The sequence below is a fragment of the Choloepus didactylus genome, chromosome 3 (genome assembly GCF_015220235.1).
Source record: "Choloepus didactylus isolate mChoDid1 chromosome 3, mChoDid1.pri, whole genome shotgun sequence".
NCBI classification, from domain to species: Eukaryota; Metazoa; Chordata; class Mammalia; order Pilosa; family Megalonychidae; genus Choloepus; species Choloepus didactylus.
In genome coordinates, this window is record NC_051309.1 from 200,495,842 (window position 1) to 200,517,434 (window position 21,593).

Sequence of the window (21,593 nt, forward strand, 5' to 3'; positions counted from 1 at the left end):
GAAGGACAGGGGGAAGGGAAAGAGAGAGGAAGAGAGATTATATTATTTTCAAACGAGTTTGCTAGTATAAAAAAGAAAAGTGTGGAAATGCTGGGTAAAAAGCTAGCTATAAAACCGAATTAACAATAGAGTATCTACTGCACCTTGGGTGTGTGTGTCGGGCAAAACAGTTCTGGTAGAACAACTGACAGTTTCCCTACAACTACTAGGATTCCCAGGAGATATAAGATTCTATACATCCTTATTTGTAGTCACAGATTCTTTGCAGAAGGAGGAAACTATAAATAAAAGTTTAAAACCCTAGTTATTACAGTTTCAGAAAGAGAATGACGTTATACAAAAATGCATACTCTAACCTACTATTCCCTGTGATGTGTACATAAAAAGATCCTCCTCTTTCCAGCTTCCTTGGATTGAACTCTAATCCTGAAGTCCAATCCAAGCCCAACTGGGGGAATCAGATTCTTATATGATCTAACATCAATTGGCCAATTTAAATATGGACCACACTGGTTTTCCTAGCATGCTGTCCTTTAAAATTGTGACTACTGTGCATCTTAAGAAATGCAATATAAAAACAATCAACTACAGCATCCATGCTGAAAGTTTCAGTTCATTAGGACACTAAAAAAGTATCCGGGTAAAAAGGATAACGTGGCAGAGTTCTACACCTGGCTCCATTTTAGAAATAAATCATTGAGTAAAAGACATGAGAGCCTCAAGAGAACATATAAACTTAAATTCCCACATCTGAATCTGAAAGTGCCATTTCCAGCATTTATGGGCATGGCTCGTCAATGCCTTCAGTTAAATCCTGCACCTCACTTTATGAGAGTGCCTTCTGTAAGAAGTGATGGCTTGGCCCATGGGTGTGCACGTAGAATGTGTCTTTCTGGTAATGAGACAGAAATTTCTGCCCTTTGTCTTCCATGGGTTACTGAGACAAGTGGCCAGAGTTGAGATGACGTGGTCCCACTGGAGACCACAGGTGAGCCAAATGCCCCCCAGGAAATCCTTCGGAGTTGGGGCAGGGCAGAAGCACTCACCTCCATCGCCCTGAAGCTCATGATTTCCACCCCACACTTCCGGCCTTGCTCCACAAGATCAATGCCATAGGGTTCCATGATAACTAAGGTTTTAAGGCTGGGTGTTAACTTATTTTCTACACCCTCTAATAAGTGTTGTGCTTTGTCTGGCTTGTCAACAAAAATCAGAGAGAGTTCAGCTGGAAAAGAAGAGATACAATGAGTAATAATACATGCGGTACACGAATATGATTACTACGTTCTTCGGCTAGAATGGGAGATATACATTTAAATATAATAACCCTGTCAAATAAAATACAAGCAAATACAGTGTCACCGAATCTAACCAATACCTAGTCCAACATCCTATCACAGATTCCAGACGTACCTTTGTTGACTATGTATGTGATTGCGTCTGCTCCCAGGGTATCATAGAGTGGGACGATCACCATTGAATAAGCAAAGCATCCCTGTTCAATAATCACCCACTAAACAAACAAGAAAGGTCGGGGAGAGAAAACAAGATATCATAATAGAATCACTCCAAGGAGAACAATGCTCAAGAGACACTCAAAGTGCAAATATTTGATAAAGCAAAACAAACTCTGTGTATCTACTACTATGTGCCAGGCACCTTGAGTGAGTCATAAATGAAAACAAAAGACCCGTCCCCTTCCTAAAAAGGAAACTGCAATTTTCCTGAAGAACTGAGGCAAACATGTGAAAAGATAATTAACAATCAAGAGAGTGCCTGACTCAAGAGATGGGAGAACCCACTGTGGGCTGCAGGGGTTGCAGGAGGCCTTGTGGAGAAGGTAACCAAGCTTGTCCTTTGCAAAGCCCAATCTGGGCAGAGAGAAAGGGAAAGAGATTCCAACAGAGAGGACTGCTGAGCAAAAACAAGGTCAGAGAGCAGTCTGATATAGCTCAGACATGATGGTTCCAGCAGGAAAGTAGAGAAAGACAAGGTTAGTGGGGTGGGCTGGACCAAGACTGTGGCTGTGGGAGAGTCTGACTCTTATTCCACAGGTGCTGCAGAGCCACAGAAGGTTCCAGGCAAAACAAGGGCTGTGAGGCTTAGGAAGATGAATCTGGCGGCAGGGTGAAGTATGGCCTGGGGAGTAGGGAAAGAGGGCAGATGCTTGTCTAACAGGAAAACTTTTTAGCAAACTCTCCCCAGAGAAGTGATGAAGGAAGGAAGTGAGACTAACTGGTCATCTTGCCTCTAAACTCATCAGCCATGTAGCAACTAACTAAAAGGCAAATTTGACAAGACCACTCTTTTATTATAATTCTTCAGTGATGCCTAGTTGTCTCTGGCTGCAGTTTTCAAATGAAATCTTCTACAGAATCCTGACACATGGCATAGATGAAGGCACAGCTGCCACGGGGAGGGAGCACAGCCTGCTCGTGTGGTCTGAACTATTTCATTGGACACTGGCACACTTTTCAAGGCCAAGTCCAAGCTCCATACTCCCTCCTTTTACCCTGCCTCTCCATTCTCTATCATACTAAAATGCTTCATTCCCCTACATAGATGTACTGCTTGATGCAAACATGCAGACGCCACCTCCAGGAAGCCTCCTTGATTGAACTCCAAAGATCCTTCTGCCCTGAGTCCACATTGAACACATTACAGAGGAAGTTTCAGTTTATGGCTCTGTCTCCCCTCATGTGGTACCTCATAAGGATCCAAGTCACTGTTAAAACCTGGTGCTTCCACAGTGCCTGGCATATAGCACGTACTCAATAAATACTTGCCGAACTAAATCATAATTATAGGAAGACACTTACTCCTTGAAGCAAGGAATATGTTCCCTGGTTATAGATTCATTATATAATTTCACTAGAATAAAAATTTTAGATGTGTTCACTTGAATGGGTTTCACCTAAAATGAAAGGAACTAAATTCCATGAGTGCAGTCATAGTCCAGCTGTGGAAAATGCTGTTTTCCACTTAGCAGTACAATAAAACTGTAACAAACCATTCTAATTTGTAAAACAGTAAGTAGCACAGGGATTGAGCCAATGTGATTTTTGGACACAAGTACGTATAAGAATAAATTCAATTTCTTCCAAGCAGGCACTTGAATTTTTCCAAGCCAGTTTACCACTAATTTCTTCACTAACACTAAAAGCAATACCTCAAAAAGTGTTTCTCATTTCAATTCTCTTTAACATAATGGATTATACAAACACCACACATGGGCCTTGACAGCCAAATAAAGGACAGCGTGTCTAAATTAAGGCTGCTCACAGTGAGGTGTACTTTCCCCACTGCATGTGGTATTTTAAGCTTTGTGACCTGACCAGAGGAAAAAACTCATACCTTTCAGAAGGAAAATATGAAAGTTTACACTTGGCACAATGTATCTAAATTTCTGTATACTTTAGTAATGCTATTTTTCTAATCCAGAGGTAGCCCTTAAAGTGAGATGACTTCCTTGTTATTCATTCATTCCAAGGATTTTGTTTAGGGACCTGGTTTAAAAATAATAATAATAATGATTAAAAAGTGACTTTTTTTTTCTCCTAAAGACTAAGAAGGCCCTCATCTGGATTTTCATATGTGCAACTTTCTGAGGTAGAACAGAAAACCATATTTTTAGTAGAAGCAGGTGATAAGATATAATCTCAAGCAGAAGTAGCCATGAACTCTGATATGACTCATACCTGAGAACTACCAAAAGCATATACAGTAAGTGCCTAATGGTTAATACCTCAGGTCTATTTTGAGAAAAGATGCCAATGAACTGATCTGAGGAGGTCTTGAAGCCCTTCTGGATAAGTGCCGAGCCCACACATTCTGTCAATTCTGCAACCTAAAATGCGGAGGACAAAATCAGTTAACAGTATCAGGCAGCTGACAATCAGTGATGGACAGAGAAAGGGAGGATAAGAGGTATTCCTTTATTTATACATACTGTAAAATAAAAAGTTGTATGCGCCAGAAGTCACTATTAAGAGAGCTGATCAAACGGTTCCAGCTGCAAAGCCAATTAAATCTCATCCCAACAGCTGGAGTCACAGATGTATATGTCAGGATTTCTTACACATTTCTTTTTTATATTTTAGTTTTTTAAAAATTATAAATGTAATAAGGGACATTGTGATTTTATTCGTATTTATAAAGAGCATTAAAGTAAAGCAGTCCAAACTTATTTGGTATAAATATAGAAACAGCAAGTTTTTTGAGAGACCTTTAAAAAGTAAGAACAAACCCTTATCATCAGGCTCCACAATTCTATTCTTGAGAATTTATTCTTAGGGATTAATCTAACCTTAAAAGGGGGTTTTAAAAAGCACTATGTATCAAATATATATTTCAAAATAATCTACAGTCGCAAACTCTGAGGGGAAAAAAAAGACCAATGGCTGGATGGTTACATAAATGATGACAAATCTCTGAAAAAATGCCATGGAATCCAATAAATTTTACAATTATGAAGATGATATCAAATTTAGGAGAACATTTATAACAATGTTAAGTAAAATAAGCAAATACAAAAATGTATACCATCATTACAACTAAGTAAAACTAGGCAGATTCATAAAATTTAGACAGGATTATACACCTACCCCATCCCCTCCCCACTCCCTCTCCAAGTTAACTAAAAATTCTTTCTTTAAATCTTAAAATTCACAGTTCTTTTTTTTTTTTTTTTTTTCTTTTTTTAATTCTCAGTTGGTGAATTCTCCAGGGTACTTTCAAAGCTCACGCACACTCACAGGCAACAAAGCCACACCCATCCCTGCCCTGAAACCCCGTTGGTTCCGGCACATCTCACCACCCAGCCCTGCCAAGGGGAGCCAGAAGTGACACTGTGAGGACACAGAAAGAACAACAGGCTTATCATCTTCAATTTCCATGGACTACTCACAACTCTTGCTTACATTTAAAGGACCCTAACCTGTGAACTGACTGCAGTTGTTTGCAGAGCTTAACAGAATAACATGCATACACTTTTATTTCTAGAAAAGCGTTCACTCTTTTCTTCAAGTAATGTCAAAGGGGTTTCTAGCCCCCCAAACATTAGAATTACTGGGCTAGTGTAAAAAAAAAAAATGACTGAAATTTATTAAACCAAAGTTAGCTTCGGTTAAGTCCAGTTTTTTTTTTTTAACTTTAACTTGCATTTAATTTATGGTGAATTTATTCCCAAGCCATAAGTTTTGTTTCTTCAGTTTCTTCTGGGATATCTTTTTCTTTTGTGCAACCTCCTCTGGTTTAGGAACAATTTGTTCCTTCTCAGTAAGGATCATCTCAATGTGGCAGGGGAACTCATGCAGGGGTTAATCCAACCATGAGCTCTGTAAGTATGGCAGTGCATCTTGCGGGCTTTGTTCACCTGGATGTGCTCAATGACCAGAGAATCTACAGCTAAACCCTTACGTTCAGCATTATTTTCTGCATTTTTAAGCATGTGTAACAAAAATTCAGCACTCTTTTTAGGCCATCGACCCTGTGTCCAGCACCACTGTTTGGCCTGGGCACACCTACCAACACCACCATTGCAACGATGGAATGGCACACACTGCTTCTGTAAAGTGACATCTTTCAGATACTTGGTGGCTTTTTGAATATGCATACCCTTGATGGCCTGAGCAGTTTCTCAGGTGTTCTTAAAGTGAACATGAAGATTTGAACCTCTTGATTTGCATGATTTTGTGGGGTTTTCAGGGTCAAGTGAATAGAGAACCATCTTCAGAGATCACCTCAGGCTGCTTACAGGAAGAGCTAAGCCCAGTTTTATATCTTTACCAGACTCCAAGTGAAATGCAAGAAACACAGATTAATGCCTTCAGAAACCCCAATGATTTTCAATCTGCCTTGAAAATCCAATCTGAAGTGGGCGTGTGTCTTCTCTCTTCCAGCCAACAAATACAACAGAAGTAAGCCAGAAAGCATTTGAGGGTTCTGTGAGCCCTTAAAGCCATCACACAATGTCATATAAACTGTTCTTTTACACCACTTGTGAAGATGAGGCATCTTGGAAATGACTATTTGGGTGGCAAACTGCTATTTGGGTCTGAAAAGGCAAAAGAAGGCAGGAAATCCCTCCCTCGGCTGAGACACAGCTCCTTACTCCTTCCCCAGGCAAGAAATGATAAGCTATTTCACCTTCTCACTCTCTTGAAAGAGATTAAACTATATCCAAACAAATTCTTTTGCATTTTGGTGACCCTCAGATGCCAGAATGGAAGAAAAGATAAATTTCCCTCTAGGGAGGGACACCCAGCACTATTCCACAAAAATGTGGCACTGGGTCTCCAAAGGACAAACCCCTCCACATACATACACACCAAAACACACTGACACCAAGAACACCTTTTACACAAAACACAGGAAGATGTTCACTTGCATTCATGAATGCCACAGGATCACTGCCCCAGGAGGAGTGGGTGCCAGGGGAGCCTAGAGACGGAGGGCCATTTGCTGGCCAGCCATGCTGGAAAGCGAAGGCAGCAAGGCTGACACTTCCAGCTGATCCTGACCATCCTCGGGGCTCTACTTGGACTGGGGAAAAGCAGTGGCATCTAGATTTGTTGCAGTCATGATGACAAATAAAAATAAAAAGCAATGTCTTCCTGCTCTGCTACCTGCCATCCGCGACCTACGACTAAACGGTTGCCGCCCTTGATCAGCGGCGACTGCAATGATGGACCCAGCTTCCTTTGTGTTCACACAGTAATGCAGTTGTCTCCTCTGAACATCTGTGCTATTCCCAAGGCTTCCCTGGGGTTGAATGTCACCAGTTTCAGGTCGGTCGTGGGGCTTTTAGGATCAGGAAGGTGAGCCAGAGGGGCCCTACGCAGATGGCCTTGGGCCTCGCTTCTGGCCCTGACTCTGCCACTGGCCAGCAAAGACCTTGGGCAAGTCACATCCCTTCCCAGGACATATTTTTCTCATCCATAAAATGAGGGCATTACTTTATACTGTGGCGTCTACATTTCCCCAGCATCCTTCAAAGGAGAGAGGGAGTCATTGTATCCCCAAGGGGTGTGGGAAAAGAGTCAGATGTTTCAAGCACATTTCTAGGATTTTATTTTAAAAATTGAATTCTATTCCACAATGCATCCACAATGCTTTTAAAGTCAAGTGCTTTGAACCACCAGCTAAGTTACTTAACTATTTTTCCCAAATTTTTGTGTAAAGCTTCTCTCCATTTTGATGCTGCATGTTTATCCCAAAGCCCTGAGCTAGCAGAGTATATGCTTTCTAGCAACCTTCCAGCTCTAACATCCAACGGCTGTGAGAAATAGCATATTCAAATTCTACAGCCTGTATGAGAGTCCACAGAAGCCAGAAAACTCACCTCTTTGTATGAAATCCATTCATAAGGTTGGTCTGGCTTCCGAGAGCCTAAACAAGGACCATTACCTAAAAAAAGAAAAAAATAAACAAAATACAAAGGATGAGTATACATGTATAAATATTTCTAGATATTAATATGTATCCCACCTTATTCTGCAAAGCATCAGGCAGACTTTACTTTAGCTCTCAGATTAGAAATGATGAGGTCAGATTGGAAGTATTTCCTCCCTGGGTTTGGTCTGATCTGTTGTTTGCTTATCTGTTTCTGTTTTGTTTCTTAAATGGAGCAAGAGAGGGAGAAAAAGAAAGGAGCAAAAGCAAATACGATTTTTAAGAACACTCGCTTTGTGAATTCCTCTGTAACACCCTATTGCTTTAGAAAAGGAGTCAATGGTTATAAGTGGTAAAGAGATCCTGGTATACATTTTCAGAAGAGGAATCCCTCATAACCTCTAAAGAAGTTTAGAGCATTCTAACTCAGAATATGAAAAGGAAAATATAAATTTTAAGTGTCCAAATTCTGATGATCAAAAGTATAAAGAATCTCCTGGAATTCTAATTACATCAGTAAAGTCTTGACTGCAGAAAGACAAAAAAAATCAAGAAAAGATGAAAAATGAGGGAAAACAAGGCATTTACGAAAGCAAAAGTTAAATATGAGGATGTGTCTTGATTCCAATTTAGGTACTGAATAAGCAGAAAGAACGAAAAAACATATTACTTATTCACACTAGGGACAAGCACAGTGGTAAATAGTTAACTACTATTATTCATTAGCTAATCATTTATATTTGGAATCACACAAGTTTCTTTCTACAGATTAATCCCAAGCTAACTTTAGGGTCAGTTTGTAGTCCCCCGAGCACATGTCAGGGGTTGGCTGCCTGTTAAAGGGAAAAGCTACATCTAACTATAAAAGCTGCCATGTTTAGATGATTGGAGTTCACCACATACATAAGGACCTTTCCTAACATCAGTTCTGTGTTACACGGAGCCTGTGTAGGTCCTACTTTCACTGGGACACCTGAAATTGAACGCTGTGGTAGACAGAATCATGTACTCCCACAAAAGACAGGTACTGAATCTTCATCCGTTCCTGTCAGTGTGAACCCACTTGTAAACAGGGACCCTTGAAGATATAATTAGTTAGGATGTGGCCAAACTGAATCAGGGTGGGTCTTAATCCACAGTACTGCAGACATATAAAGAGGAAATTTGGACACAGTCAGTCAGGAGAGACCAGAAAGCAGAAAAGGCCAGAAGCCTGAAGTAAGAGAAAGCCCGAAGTCGGCGGAAACCAGAAGAGCAGACACAGAAGAGAGAGATCACCATGTGATGGAGGCAGGATGCAGGCCAAGGAACCCACGGACCGCGGCAAGCCAGCTCCAGGCTGCTACAGACTTTGGGGAGAAGGCACGGCCTTGCCGCTGGCTTGATTTGGGACTTCTAGCCTCTGAAACCATAAGACAGTGAATTCCTATTGTTAAGCCAACCAGTGTGTGGTATTTGTTTTAGTAGCCCTGACAAACTAAGACAGTTTTCAGTACCAGGAAGTGGGGTGCTGCTATTACAAAGACCTAAAATGTGGAACTGGCTTTCAAATTGGGTAACGGGGAAAAGGTGGAAGAATTTTAAGGTGCTTGAGAGAAAAAGTCTAGATTGCTTTGAAGAGATATGGACATTAAAGGTGAATCTGGTGCGGGTGCAGAAATAAGTAAGAGCTGTAGAAAAAGTTTCTATGACCTGAGAGTTTATATATATATAAATACATGGATATATACATATATTCATATATATATCTATCATATACAGGTATATATATTTGTTTATATATATATATATACATATATACATACATACACATATATTTATTGGTGTGAACAGAATGTCAGTAGAAATATGGACATTAAAGCTGTTTCCAATGAGGGCTTAGAAGGAAACTATGAATATGCTATTGGAAACTGGAGGAAAAGCAAACCTTTTATAAAGTGGCAGAGAACCTGAAGAAATTGGGTTCTGATGTCACAGGGAAGGCAGTATTGTAAGTGATAAACATGGATATTTAGTTGAGGGGATTTCCAAGCAATGTGTGAAAGGTATAGCTTGGTTTCTCCTTGTAGCTGATAGTAAAATGTGAGATGAAAGGGATAAACTGAAGACTGAACTGTACAGCACAAAGGAACTAGTTGCCAACGATGTGGAAGATTCTCAGCCTATCCAGACAGTGTACTACTCTGGGACTACTGCCAGGACCCTCCCAGATCATCTCCCATCTGATCAGGACACGCGCATTTCTGTTTCCAGAGTATAATACATCTGGCTTCACCAATCTAGGTCTGAATGCTATTTAAGGTGTTCTGATTGGGTTTAGGGACCTGTGCAAAGCGGGAAGAAAAGCAGAGAATGCTCCATCTGGGGCTCCGACAAGCCTGGGTCTACTTCACAGTTACGGCCTAGAGAAGAGAAGCATGATACAGGTGTAGATTTAAGAGTCAGTGGGAGGATGGGGAGAGCTCAGCCCATCAAACCCACCCCTTTGTACTGACTTGTTTGCCACCTCTAAAGCAGTCCTGACAAAAACAGAAAGGAGCGCCTAGCAGGCCTTATTCTCAGACCCTCATCAATTTACAGGGACTATAACAAAGACTGGGCTCAACAGGACAAATTCCATCAGATGTTATTTTCAGATGGGAAAAAAATGCATTTGTCGTATTATTTTAATACTATTTTACTCCCCAAGAACAGAGATTGGCAAACTACAATGAGGAGTCAAATGAGGCCAGCTGCCTGTTCATTTAAATATAGTTTCACTGGAACACAGCCATACTCATCCACTTACATATCGTCTATGGCTACAATTGAATAGCGGTAACAGACACCATATGGCACACAAATCTTGAAATATCTGCTATCTAGCCCTTTACAGAAAAATTTTGACTACCACTCTTCTAGAGCACAGTCCTGGATACACACTGAACTCACCTGGGGAATTTAAAAAAATACCAGACCCAGACCCTACTATAAGAAATTCTGATATAATTCACTAGAGGTATGGCCTGAGCCTCAAAGTATTTTTAAAATGCTCCCCAGATGAGTTTAATGTGCAGCTACGGTTGAGAACCACTGATAACCAGGGAACTCAAGCTTATAAATGGCTTTCCAGCTAAAGCTTAAAAATACATGGCTCCAAAACCCTAGGCTGGCTTTTTTCCCATTGTCCAATAAACTCTGCCTTATCTAAATGCTGATTTTTGCTCTCTTGTAAAAACTTAATTCTACAATGGCTTCAGAAAATTAAAGATTAGAATTAAAAAACTCCTCTGGAAAAAAAGGAAGGAAAAAAAGAAGTTTCCTGCAAAGCCATGCCCTTCAAACAGTATGGGTATAGAAGATTGAATTTATTTTTCTTCAACATCTCTGACACATTCATACAGGAACTCTCATTTTCCAAATAGAAAAAGTGACCAATAATAAAAAGAAAAAAGTGTGTGATTTGTTTTGAGATCAGGTGAGGGTCAGAAGCCGGTAAGTCATATTTCTAGATGAATCCCAGCCCATTTGCAGCATTGGGGAAAAATATATAACTGTTTATATATGTACATGCTTTGTGGTAGCAGTGGCCTTATGTTAAGCTGCTCTACTTTACAGACTGTAAATATCATAGATATACCTTGTTCCTGACGCTAACTGTGAAGAAGTACATAAATTAAATAATATAGAAGTAAGTTTCCTTACCCTTTACAGTGAGGCCTAATGAAGCTGCAGCAATATACACTTTTAGAATCAGGGATATTGGATTAAACACGAGTTGTGCAATCCAATTTATCACCATCAAGTAAAAAAAAGTGGGGGGCTCTTCTTGAGCATATACTGCATGCAACATATTGTTAGAATATTATGGGAGATGGAGAAAGCAATAGCACACAGTCCCTGACTGTGAAGAGATTACAATCTAGCTAGCAGTAAGAAAAATAAAAGCTAACCACCGAAAGATTTAAATAGCAAAGCATGGGTTCTGAAGACTGTTTCTAGAGAGGAAACTAGTACACGCAAAAATGAAGAGGTTAAAACAAAAGAAGGTTGTGGGGGGCAGAGGTCATTCCCTCCTTCACTGAAGATATTAATATAGCACCCACTGTGTGCCAGGAGGAAGATGACGGGGAGCTGTCCTGTCTCAAGGGGCACAGGCTAGTGGGACAAAACGCCAGGTAAACGTCTCTTTCCTGTGCAGGGGTTATTATATAGGTAAGTATAAGATGCTGGGAGGGAAAAGGGGAAAATGCCTCACTTGGAGGTAGAGGAAGAAAATGACAGACTAGGAAAATTTTATAGAAAAGAGAAAACGTGATATGAGTTTTAAAAGAGTAATAAAAATACATCAAGCACTCTGTGATGGGGGTGGAAAAAAGAAACCTTATAATGAGAAAAAAAAGTGCAGCAATGCTTGGGGTTGGAGAGGGCAGAGGTGGCCATGGCTTTGCAAGAATTCAGTGTGACTCCAGGGAGACCTGGATGGGAGAAAGTCTGGAAAGGAAGGCAGATACCAGGTAATAAGGGGTAATTAAGGGCAATCCCATGAGTTGACATTTCCAAAAGTGTCTCTGACAAAATGATGCCTCCTTGGGATATTGGTATTTTATTTCTCAAAACATGGGTTCCATGGTCAGGTAAGTTTGAAAAAACACTGTCAGGCCTCCCCGCTGCAGGAAACATCAGAGCCCACTATGAACCAAAGAACACATGACTGTCAAACACAGGACATGCTGAAAGCACGTTTGACCGTGGAAGCCCTCTGCTACAGGGTGCACTTTGGACTCACTCTGGGAAAGGTAGGGGAGGAGACAGGGAGAATCGAATGATACTCAGGAGACAACAGATTTGAGCAAATCTACCTTCCTGAAAGAAAGACCACTCCTTCTGAATGAAAAATATCAAGAGTTAGTCACCCCAATTCAGTAAAATGCTTACTTGATATCTGTACACCCCTCCGGAAGCCTTCATACAAGGTTGTGACATCGTCATAGATGTACACCAAGGGCTCATCACTATCAAGTAGCGCGGATCTTCGAGCACCATCATTACTACCCTATTGAAAAAGAAAGACAGGAGCGTGTTAGAAGAGAGCAGGAAAAATAAAAAGCTAACACGCCCCCACGGCATCCCCCCAATCCTGCCACAAGGCCTGCTGCAGCCTGCCAGGAGCTGAATGAACGAAGTGCAGGATTTGGTGATGTGCTGATATGAATCCATCAGTCACCTCCTCTAATATCACTGTGCAGTTTTTTCCCTAGTTTTAAATAATAAAGAATGGTGAAGTCAAACATACCACTGTCAAATCAGTGGTCATGAGCATATTCTTATATCTCTACAAGATCAGATGCCTCTTGAGATCAACATCCCTGCAGGGCTGAATAAGGAAATGAAAGTTCAAATTCTCCTTGGGGGCAGGAATGGAGAAGGCGGAGGGCAGTAAAGGCAGCACATCCAACTCCTCTAAGCCTCAGAACCTTTTTCCTTTTGTTTCTAGTTAATCTCTGGTTTCTAACTTCCTCAGCTCCTCACTAACCAAATCAGAGGACAGATATGGAAGCTAACATGGTACTTAGAAAAATACAGTTCTGTGCTGCCACACACGTATCCACGTCTCGCCAGAAGAAAGCAGCCAACCAGGGGAGGGAAAAGACCACCCTCCCACCTCGGTGAAAGGAAGAAAGTTTAGACTCACAAAATCCAAATTCCCACAAACACACATGGTTCCAATAAAACAAGACTGCCTATAGAATCTTTTTTTTTTTAATTGAGTAATTGTGGGATTACAAAACAATCATGCATAAAATACAGGATTCCCACATACCACCCTATTATTAACACCTGGCATTGCTGTGGACCATTTGTTTCAACTGATGAGAGCACATTTTTATATGTGTACTGTTAACTATAGTTCATGGTGTTAACTTAAGATTCACTGTGAAGTCTAGTTCCCTGGATTTTTTCTGCCTCTAGAATCTTTACATGCCAACCGTTTAGAATATGCAAGGTGTTCTGCTTCACTTCTGACTAGTGTGAAGGGAAACACATCTCTGTTTCCCTCTGCTGGCCTTTCGGACATTGGTGTGATGTAGGGATTTTGTCCAGAGGCACGGAAAGCTTACATTTGTTACTTCTGATTTGGTACAAGTTGACCTTGCTTGGAGGAGGCTATTTTTAAACAAATATTATAGCATATGTCCTTGTCATTTATGTGTACAAATATTCCTTGCTTAATAAAGCCTGTGAGAAGTGGTATAATTTCTACAAAATCAAATTGTAATTTCCTTATCAACTTTTACTGGTTTCAGACCTGCTTGATCCTATTTCTATTTTGTGAATTTGAAGTAAACTGCTTTTTAAAAACAATCAGCCCCTCATTTGCTTTTCTCTCTTTCTTTGCTTTGGATTCCTAAAGGCAGCTGCTTAATACCTAAGTGGTCTTAGCACCAAGACCAGTTCTCTGTAATGCTTCCCACCACCTAATTCAAATCACTAGTCATTTTCAAGAAGTGTTTCTAAGTTAGCAGGCAGGTCTAACAACACACTAAAGAGAAACGCAATTATGTTTCCAATAATGTAATGAGACAATGTAATTTAGCAAGAAAATGTAATTTCTAAAACCTTAAGTTTTAGAAAAGGTACTAAAGTTACCTTAAGGTATGAAAATGCTGATGTTCACAAACTGCCAGGATAATATTTTTAAAGGAAAATACTCTGTCCCACCCACACTGCCCCAAATGCTAGGACTGTTTGCTGAAATGTCCTCAAATGTTGTAATACTTTTCAGGAAAATATGTCCAAAAATTTCCTGGGTACCAAATCATAGCAAAGTTTCTAGGGGAAAAATCAGAAGGCCAAATCTTTACACACATATTCATTTTACAACTAGACAATTATTTTACCATCAGGACCAAGGAAGAACAGGTCATGGGGAATAGTAAATAGGAAGCATAATTACAAATGTTAAGTAAATGAACGTTAATGCCTAAAAAGAACAAAGAATTACATGAGGATCACTGACACCTATGAGCATCAAACCAGGAGATTCTTCCATAGTCTTACACATACTTCTCGTCGACTGCTGCAAAGCTCCCCAGAGATGAGAATTATGTTTGTACTTACAAATAACTGTAGAAACAACCAGATGCTGCAACTGTTCCTAATATTTCTTCCACCTGCTACCTCCCTCTCTGTTCTAGTTCGTTCATAAAATGCCTCCATATTACCAGATGGCTTTGGCACACCTTCCACAGACCACTTGGCTGGTGTTGGTGAGAATGAATGATGCCACCATCTGACCCCACCTGCCCTTCCTGGACAACCTCTTCTTCTGGCCTTCCCTAGCAGCTTCCACTCAGGCTCGTCCCTAAAACATCTGCTTCACAAGCAATGTTTGATCCCACCCAACCCTACAAAAGTCCCTCCACTCAAAGCCAGCCCCGGTCATTCAAGTCCAGAAGGACACTGCCATGTTTTGCATCCCCACTGTCATTACCATGTAGATCTGCACTTAGATTTTACCCAAAAGTCTGATGTGAGTTTTAATAAAAACTTCAGAATCAATGATCCTGTTCTCGTTTCTTACAAATACTGCCATGTCAGTTTGCAAGTGGGCTTTTAAAGGCAGGTACGTAGGAACTATGACTATGTGGAAATGAGTGACGTGAGAAAAGCCTACTCAGGAATATGCTCCACACACATCTTCCAAATGTGGACTAAGAATACTAGTCCTTGAACAGTGTGCACGTGAGCTGGGACCTGCAAGAACTGCCTGTGCAAGCGATGATGTTGCAAAGGCCTCCAGTGAACTATGACTTCTGAACTTTAAAATCATGTTCTTTATTGAGCAGTGCTTCCATGGGCTGGATATTTTTAAATTTAGGTGGCTTCTTTCAGGTTCTCACCAGAGAATGAACCCCAGCTCTAGTTTTATGGCATGAAAACAAGATGCTTGCATTACTCTTAGTTTAAGGATTGCTAACATCTTCTGCAGGGATAGGAGTCCTGTGCAGCACTCCCTGTGGCCTACAGGCTCCAGGAGGACAGTGGCCTTCTCTGCCCTGGCAATGTGCACATCATGCAGCAGATGCTCAATGAATGAACACATATCTAACTACCACTCCTGTGACTGACAGAAAGTTAAATCCAAAGCATCACACCCTCCATATGAGACTTTCTGGAACACTGGATTAAAATGCTAAAGCAAGTCACTTGCCATATATATCCCAACATAGGGACCATACATTTCAACCTTTCCTGCAAAAGGACCATCTCGCCAGCATTAGCCCTGAAAGGTCAGGTGATTCTGATGTGGAATTAAGCCATATAACTTGGGGACAGATGAGGAACTGGTTTTGCATCTGAAAAGATATGCCCACACTAGAACCAAGGTCTGGTAGCAATCTAAACAGCAAATTTGTTATAGAGTAACTGATTTAGTCACAGGAAGTAAATTTGAATCCAAGTCCTGATATTCTTAAAATGAAGCCTTAGAAAGGCTAAGGACCCAAAGGTCTAAAAAAAGTTTTTACTTGCTACAATCTCTTTACTATATAAAACAACAACAACTTGAGTTTCCATTTAAGTACTTTATAATCTAGTAGTAACTGGTCAAAAATCCTTTCCTTCCTGCCCAGAGAAGTAAGCCAGTGTGATGTCCTTATCAAATCACTCATCAATTACAGCAGTTCACATATTCCTCTACCTCCTGTAGCAATTACAATGGTTCTCAGCTAGACTTCGGGATGGTTTGTTGCCTAATCACTTGAACCTTCATTGGTGAACCTACAACCCCAGCAGCACCACGTTCTGCTCTGACCCTATCTCTGCCTGACCTGGTGCAGGGATGGGGGGTGAGGGAAGGGCAGAAGCTCACCAGAAATCAGCTTCTGCTGCTGCTCCTGGACCTGCCCAGGTTCTGACAGCTCTACACTCCCTTCCACTCTTGGCCCTCCTCACCTGCCAGGAGTTTCTGATCCTCTATCCAATCTGCAAGAAGAATCATGAGACTCGTTTCCTACCTTACCTGTACCTTTCTTCCTTCCACTTCCATCTCTGGGATCTACCTTCAGATTCAGGTGCCCACATATCCATTTTCAAAAGTGCCTGCCACAGAGTTCAAAGCTTTAGCCAGTAACTTTTCAAATTTATCTGGATAGATCCAAACTTTCCTTGCTATCCTTAGGCATCCTTTTTTGTCCCCACAGTTATCGTACAACTTCCACCTACTGTAAAGAAGGGAGCAGAACACAGTTCTAAATTTTCCACTAACTGTATGACCTCAGTTCAGCTCCTTGGACAGTTTTCTCATGTATAGAATATGAAGATTAAAAGAGAAGACCAGTAAGGAAGAAGAAAATTAACACTACTGAACACTTACAATGGGCCGGGCAGACACTCTGCATTTATGTTGTTGGGTCCTCTCAACAACCTCGAGGGAGGGAAGGCACCCCCCACTTCTGTTCCCCAGATGAGGATGTGAAGGTCTGAAAAGCCAGGCGAACTTGCTCAAGGTTGTCTGGCATAAGCCAAGGAGCCAGGTCCAGCCCCTGCCACAGCTCTCTGCCTCTCTGGGCCCTTCCAGCTCCAACGCACTCTCCTACCTCCCTTAACTGCAACCACCAACATAGGGTCCTGACCAATCCCAAAGGGTGCAGGTCAGTCCAGTGAAACTGCCCCCCCCTAGGGGCCCATGGGGACCTCAATTGCAGAGAAAAGGCTAAGATAAGCTCAAATGGAAAACTTTTCACAGCACTTGTTGTGCTGGTTTAGATATACTATGTCCTCCTAAAAGCCATGTTTTAATCCAATCTTGTGAGATATTTGGATTAGGTTGTTTCCATGGAGATGTGACTCACCCAACTGTAGGTGATACTTTTGATTAGATCACTTCCATGGAGGTGCGGCCCCACCCATTCAGGGTAGGTCTTGATTAGTTTACTGGAGTCCTTTAAAAAGAGCAGCTGAGACATTTTGAAGAGCGCCATTTTGAAAAACACCCCAGGAGCAAAAGACCAGCAGATTCCAGTCACTGCCTTCCCAGCTGACAGAGGTGTTCCAAATGTCATCAGCCTTCCTGCAGTGAAGATATCCTCTTGTTGATGCCTTAGTTTGGACACTTTTACGGCCTGAGAACTGTAAATCTGTAATCTAGTAAACCCCCTTTATAACAGCCAATCTATTTCTGGTGTTTTACATAACGGCAGCATTAGCAAACCGAAACACAAGTGAAAACTTGCTTCCATCCACTGCTCAAAGCTATGAAGCAGCAGTAGCAAAAACCTCTGCAAGTTGGAAGGTCTTCCCCAATGTAGAGGGAAAGGCTGGCCATCAAGTCACTGTAGCAGGATGATGAGCTGCAACTGCAGACATGGGGACACAGCCCTCTAAATAAGGTCCTGATAAAATCAGGCTCAAGAATGTAAGAAAGATGTTTTACAGCCTGTTGCTAACTCCAGCTTCTTGGTCCCATTCTACAGTTTATGTCTTCACTGCCTTTTCTGCACAGGTCTATAGACTGAGTGCTAACATCCACTTTACTACCTGTGGTGATTTGGGGCTGTATGTACCCTAGAAAGACAAGTCCTTAAATTTAATCCATTCCTGTGGGTGTGAAATCATTGTAAGTGTAGACATTTTGATGAGGCTACTTCAGTTAAGATGTGACCCACCTCATTCTGGATGGGTCTTAATTCTATTACTGGAGTCCTTTATAAGAGAATGAATACAGAAAGAGAGAGAGAAAGCCAAAGAAGCAAGAAGTTGAAATCAGAGACCAGCAGACACTGCTGTGTGCCTTGCCATGTGCCAGAGTCACCAAGGATCACCAGCAGCTGGTCTTCAGGAAGAAAATATCAACTCAATGATGCCTTGATTTGAACATTTTCACGGCATCAAACTGTAAAAGCTAATAAATTCCCATTGCTTAAGCTAACCCATTTTATGGTGTCTGCTTCAAGCAGTCTAGGAAACTAAAACACTACCTCACTTTTTAAAAGGAATTTAGAAGCTATAACTTATAAACAAACAAACAAAAAACAAAACAAAACAAAACACACACACAAAAAACAAAACAAACCAAAAAACCTGTGTGCTGTTGCTCTAAAAAAAGTGTGGCCGGTAAACAGCCATTGTGGGTAGTAATGAGATGCAGCCAAACCAAAAGGTGTGAATTTTTCTCATTTTAATACCTATGTAAAGTTTACATGAAAGAGCAGCATGGTACAAACTGTGTGTGTGAGACCGAGGGCGATGGTGGTGAGAGTAGGAACTGGTAAATGGTGTTTATTTCTTTTCAAAGTAGGAACAAAGTGATAACATTTTATTCTGGTGATCAGCCCCTAGGAGGGCCAGACATACAGGCTCCTGATCAATACTTAATGAAATTAATTAAGTTCAACTCTTGGTCATAGAAGTCTGTATGACAATGCTGGCCAGATGAAAGTGAGCATTTCTAACCAGCAAGCACCGTAACTGAGAGTTAATTTTACATATTTGAAATTTTGAGACCTGCACATTCTGAAAAATCAGAGCTACATTTATTTCCATAAGCAAAGAGGAAAACGGGGACGGCTACTCACTAGGTAGTGGAATTATGAGTGATTTTAATTTTCTTTTTGCTTATCTGTTTTAAATTGTTCTACAGAGAACACGTCGAGTTATTTTAATAAGATTTAATCACTTTATGCTAAGCTGGAACTTAAAAATCACACCATAAGTGGCCCCACAATTTCTCATATAGTAAGATTTAGGCATTTTTAAAGTTACTGCTAAATTAAAAATGTCTTCACTCTACATATGCCAATTACTCTTTTCACAACAAGGGCCATGCTCTGGCAATGATACGCTCAGGGGCTCTGCCAGAAGGGAAGTTCTACTCATCATTGTGTGATTTGTTAAGGTGGTACGTTATTAACTTTACCTGCTAAATAGAAAAAAAGTGTAAAGTCAACTTTCCATAATAGAAGTTCAGTTGTTACATTTTCATATCTGGTATGAATTACTGACATCTCTTTTATGTATATTTGAGAATTTCATGTAAATGAATCCAAGAGATTGTCTAAAAACAAGACAAAGAACTAAAGATCCATAAATAACAAAAACCTATTCATTAGGCCAGGGCTTTATTTGGAAGGGCACAATGTTCTCCTTACTGTGGGAATGAGCCCAGGAAAAAGTGGGAAGACTCTCACCTCCACATCTACAAAGCAGTAAACAGGGTGATTCTGCACATCACAACACTTTTGTTGTCCTGTGCACATGATGAAAATAATAAATGCCGAAAATTAATTCTGACTCAGGTAGGCCCAGGTAAAGAGACAAAACACCAGTGAGAACTTGGCTGCTTCATCCTTTTAACCCCTCAGGTTTTTCACTAACCTTGGAAAGAGAGTAAGAAGGAAAAGGGGATGGAGCAGGGTGTCCAAGAAAGAATCTTTCTGAAAGGGTTTGAAGGTTTCCCAGTGACACCCACCCATTAAGCCCTCATTATGCCACTCACGTTCTGGTTTAATTTTCTGAACTGTGAGAGGGCAACCTTTAGTTTGCCCAAGTCATATGCAACCAAGGCACTCACCAACTCAACCTAGAGGCCTCTTAATTGTCCCTGTTTCTTCATCTCCTATCCTAAATTCTGCTGCCATGTTACTCTGTCAAGAAAAACAAACTTATCCTATTTGAAATCCCAGTGTCCCTATTTTAACAGCTTGAGGATATGTTCTAATTATCAGATATGCCACAAGATGAATCCTTCTCTCTGTACTACTTAACAACTCTCTTCCCCCAGGAGAGCAGGGACTCTGCACCTCTCTTTTCCCCTCACCTAATCCTCCCGACCTACCTCTGTGTGATTTTTGAATGAACCCAGGTGAGGCTGTGGGTAGACACCCAGCCAACATCACCTCATCATCCATCTGTCCTGTATTTTGGCCTCTACATCCATTTATTATCCTCAACACTTGGGTTGGTTGAGCGCATTTCTGATTACAAAGTACTCTCATAAGCAAACATTTAACTTTGCTTGTCTTCTCCATCAATGCTGCAGTCAATGGGCCTGGATTACTCAGAAAAATGCAAGCAACCCCTACTTACCTGCACTTCCACCGACTGCATGGAGAGGTCGCATGGCGGCTTCAGGGCTTTGGGTCTCGTGGCGTACCAGAAAGTGGTGAGTGCTGCGAAAGCTCCGAAGCCCATGAGCGTGTTGGTTGGAAGCGTGCGGACGTACTGGCGGAAGTCAACCAGCTCTGGCATTCGAAAATAGTGGAACAACTCGTGGGCTTGCATTGTCCTGTGTTGGTAGCTCCCTAAATGGAATTCTGTTGGAAGAGAAAAATGTCACATCATAACAGAGAGGGGGCAAGCTCCTCTAGAATTCCCCAAGGCCAACCCTCTAACCCGATGGCTGGCTGGTCAATCAAGGCATTAAACTCAGGTCTTTTCCTGGCTGTCCAGTTTCCTTTTTCTAACAGCATTTCAGGAATTCATTTTAGTTCCTTTCCCTATTCTCTTGTGTAAGGCTGTCATTAACGGCATTAAAAAGATTTCATTCACAAAGAATTCTTGCCATAAAATGCTGAAAGAAGTGGACTAAGTTTCCACTTTCTTCCCTGATCTCTCTGTCCTCTTCCACCTGAACAAATACCCTCATCATGGCTAAGGGGTTAAGAGTGAAGAGGCACAAACAAACCCAAACTGCCTACGGGCCATCAATTTCCATCCTTTCCAATGAATCACAGAACAAGCTCTCCCAACTGGTAAATCAGGCCAATCTCAATTTCAATGTGTCTCTTATCTTCCCCATCCTCTTCACATCACAAAAGCAGTAATATAAACGCTGGGAAACCTATAGGTGGCTATTCTAATAAAAATCATTTTTTTTAATGTTCCCCTAGATATTTATGGCTACAAAAATTAAATTGGTTTACATATGTTTTAAATCAACCACCAAATATCTAGAGAGAAATTACAGTGTAGTATTTGAGAAAGAGTATAGAATAATATACAAGATCCCAGGTTCTGGAGCCAAATTGTGCCTCCTCAGCTTATTAGCTGTAGGATTTGGGGGACCTATCTGTGTCTCAGGTTCCTCAATTATAAATGCAAATGAAAACAGTACCTATCTCATAGGGCTAAATGATTCACCTAAAGAGCTTGGAATGGTGCCAAGCACCAAAAAGTGCTCAATGCATGTTAGGTATAATTATTTCCTCTACGAATACCCT

At 41.1% G+C, this 21,593-nt stretch overlaps 1 protein-coding gene across 9 annotated transcripts in view; it reads right to left on the reverse strand.

Moving 5' to 3' along the window:
- Positions 1 to 21,593, reverse strand: part of ACSL1 (acyl-CoA synthetase long chain family member 1) — a 67,175-nt gene that overhangs the window by 25,773 nt on the left and 19,809 nt on the right. For all 9 annotated transcript variants that reach the window (XM_037831100.1, XM_037831105.1, XM_037831102.1 and 6 more), the window contains 6 exons: positions 20,461 to 20,687; positions 12,310 to 12,427; positions 7,343 to 7,407; positions 3,746 to 3,847; positions 1,414 to 1,513; positions 1,047 to 1,225 (listed from right to left, as the gene is read on the reverse strand). In XM_037831100.1, coding sequence (XP_037687028.1) covers positions 1,047 to 1,225; positions 1,414 to 1,513; positions 3,746 to 3,847; positions 7,343 to 7,407; positions 12,310 to 12,427; positions 20,461 to 20,687 — 791 coding nt within the window. The remainder of the gene's footprint in view (positions 1 to 1,046; positions 1,226 to 1,413; positions 1,514 to 3,745; positions 3,848 to 7,342; positions 7,408 to 12,309; positions 12,428 to 20,460; positions 20,688 to 21,593) is intronic.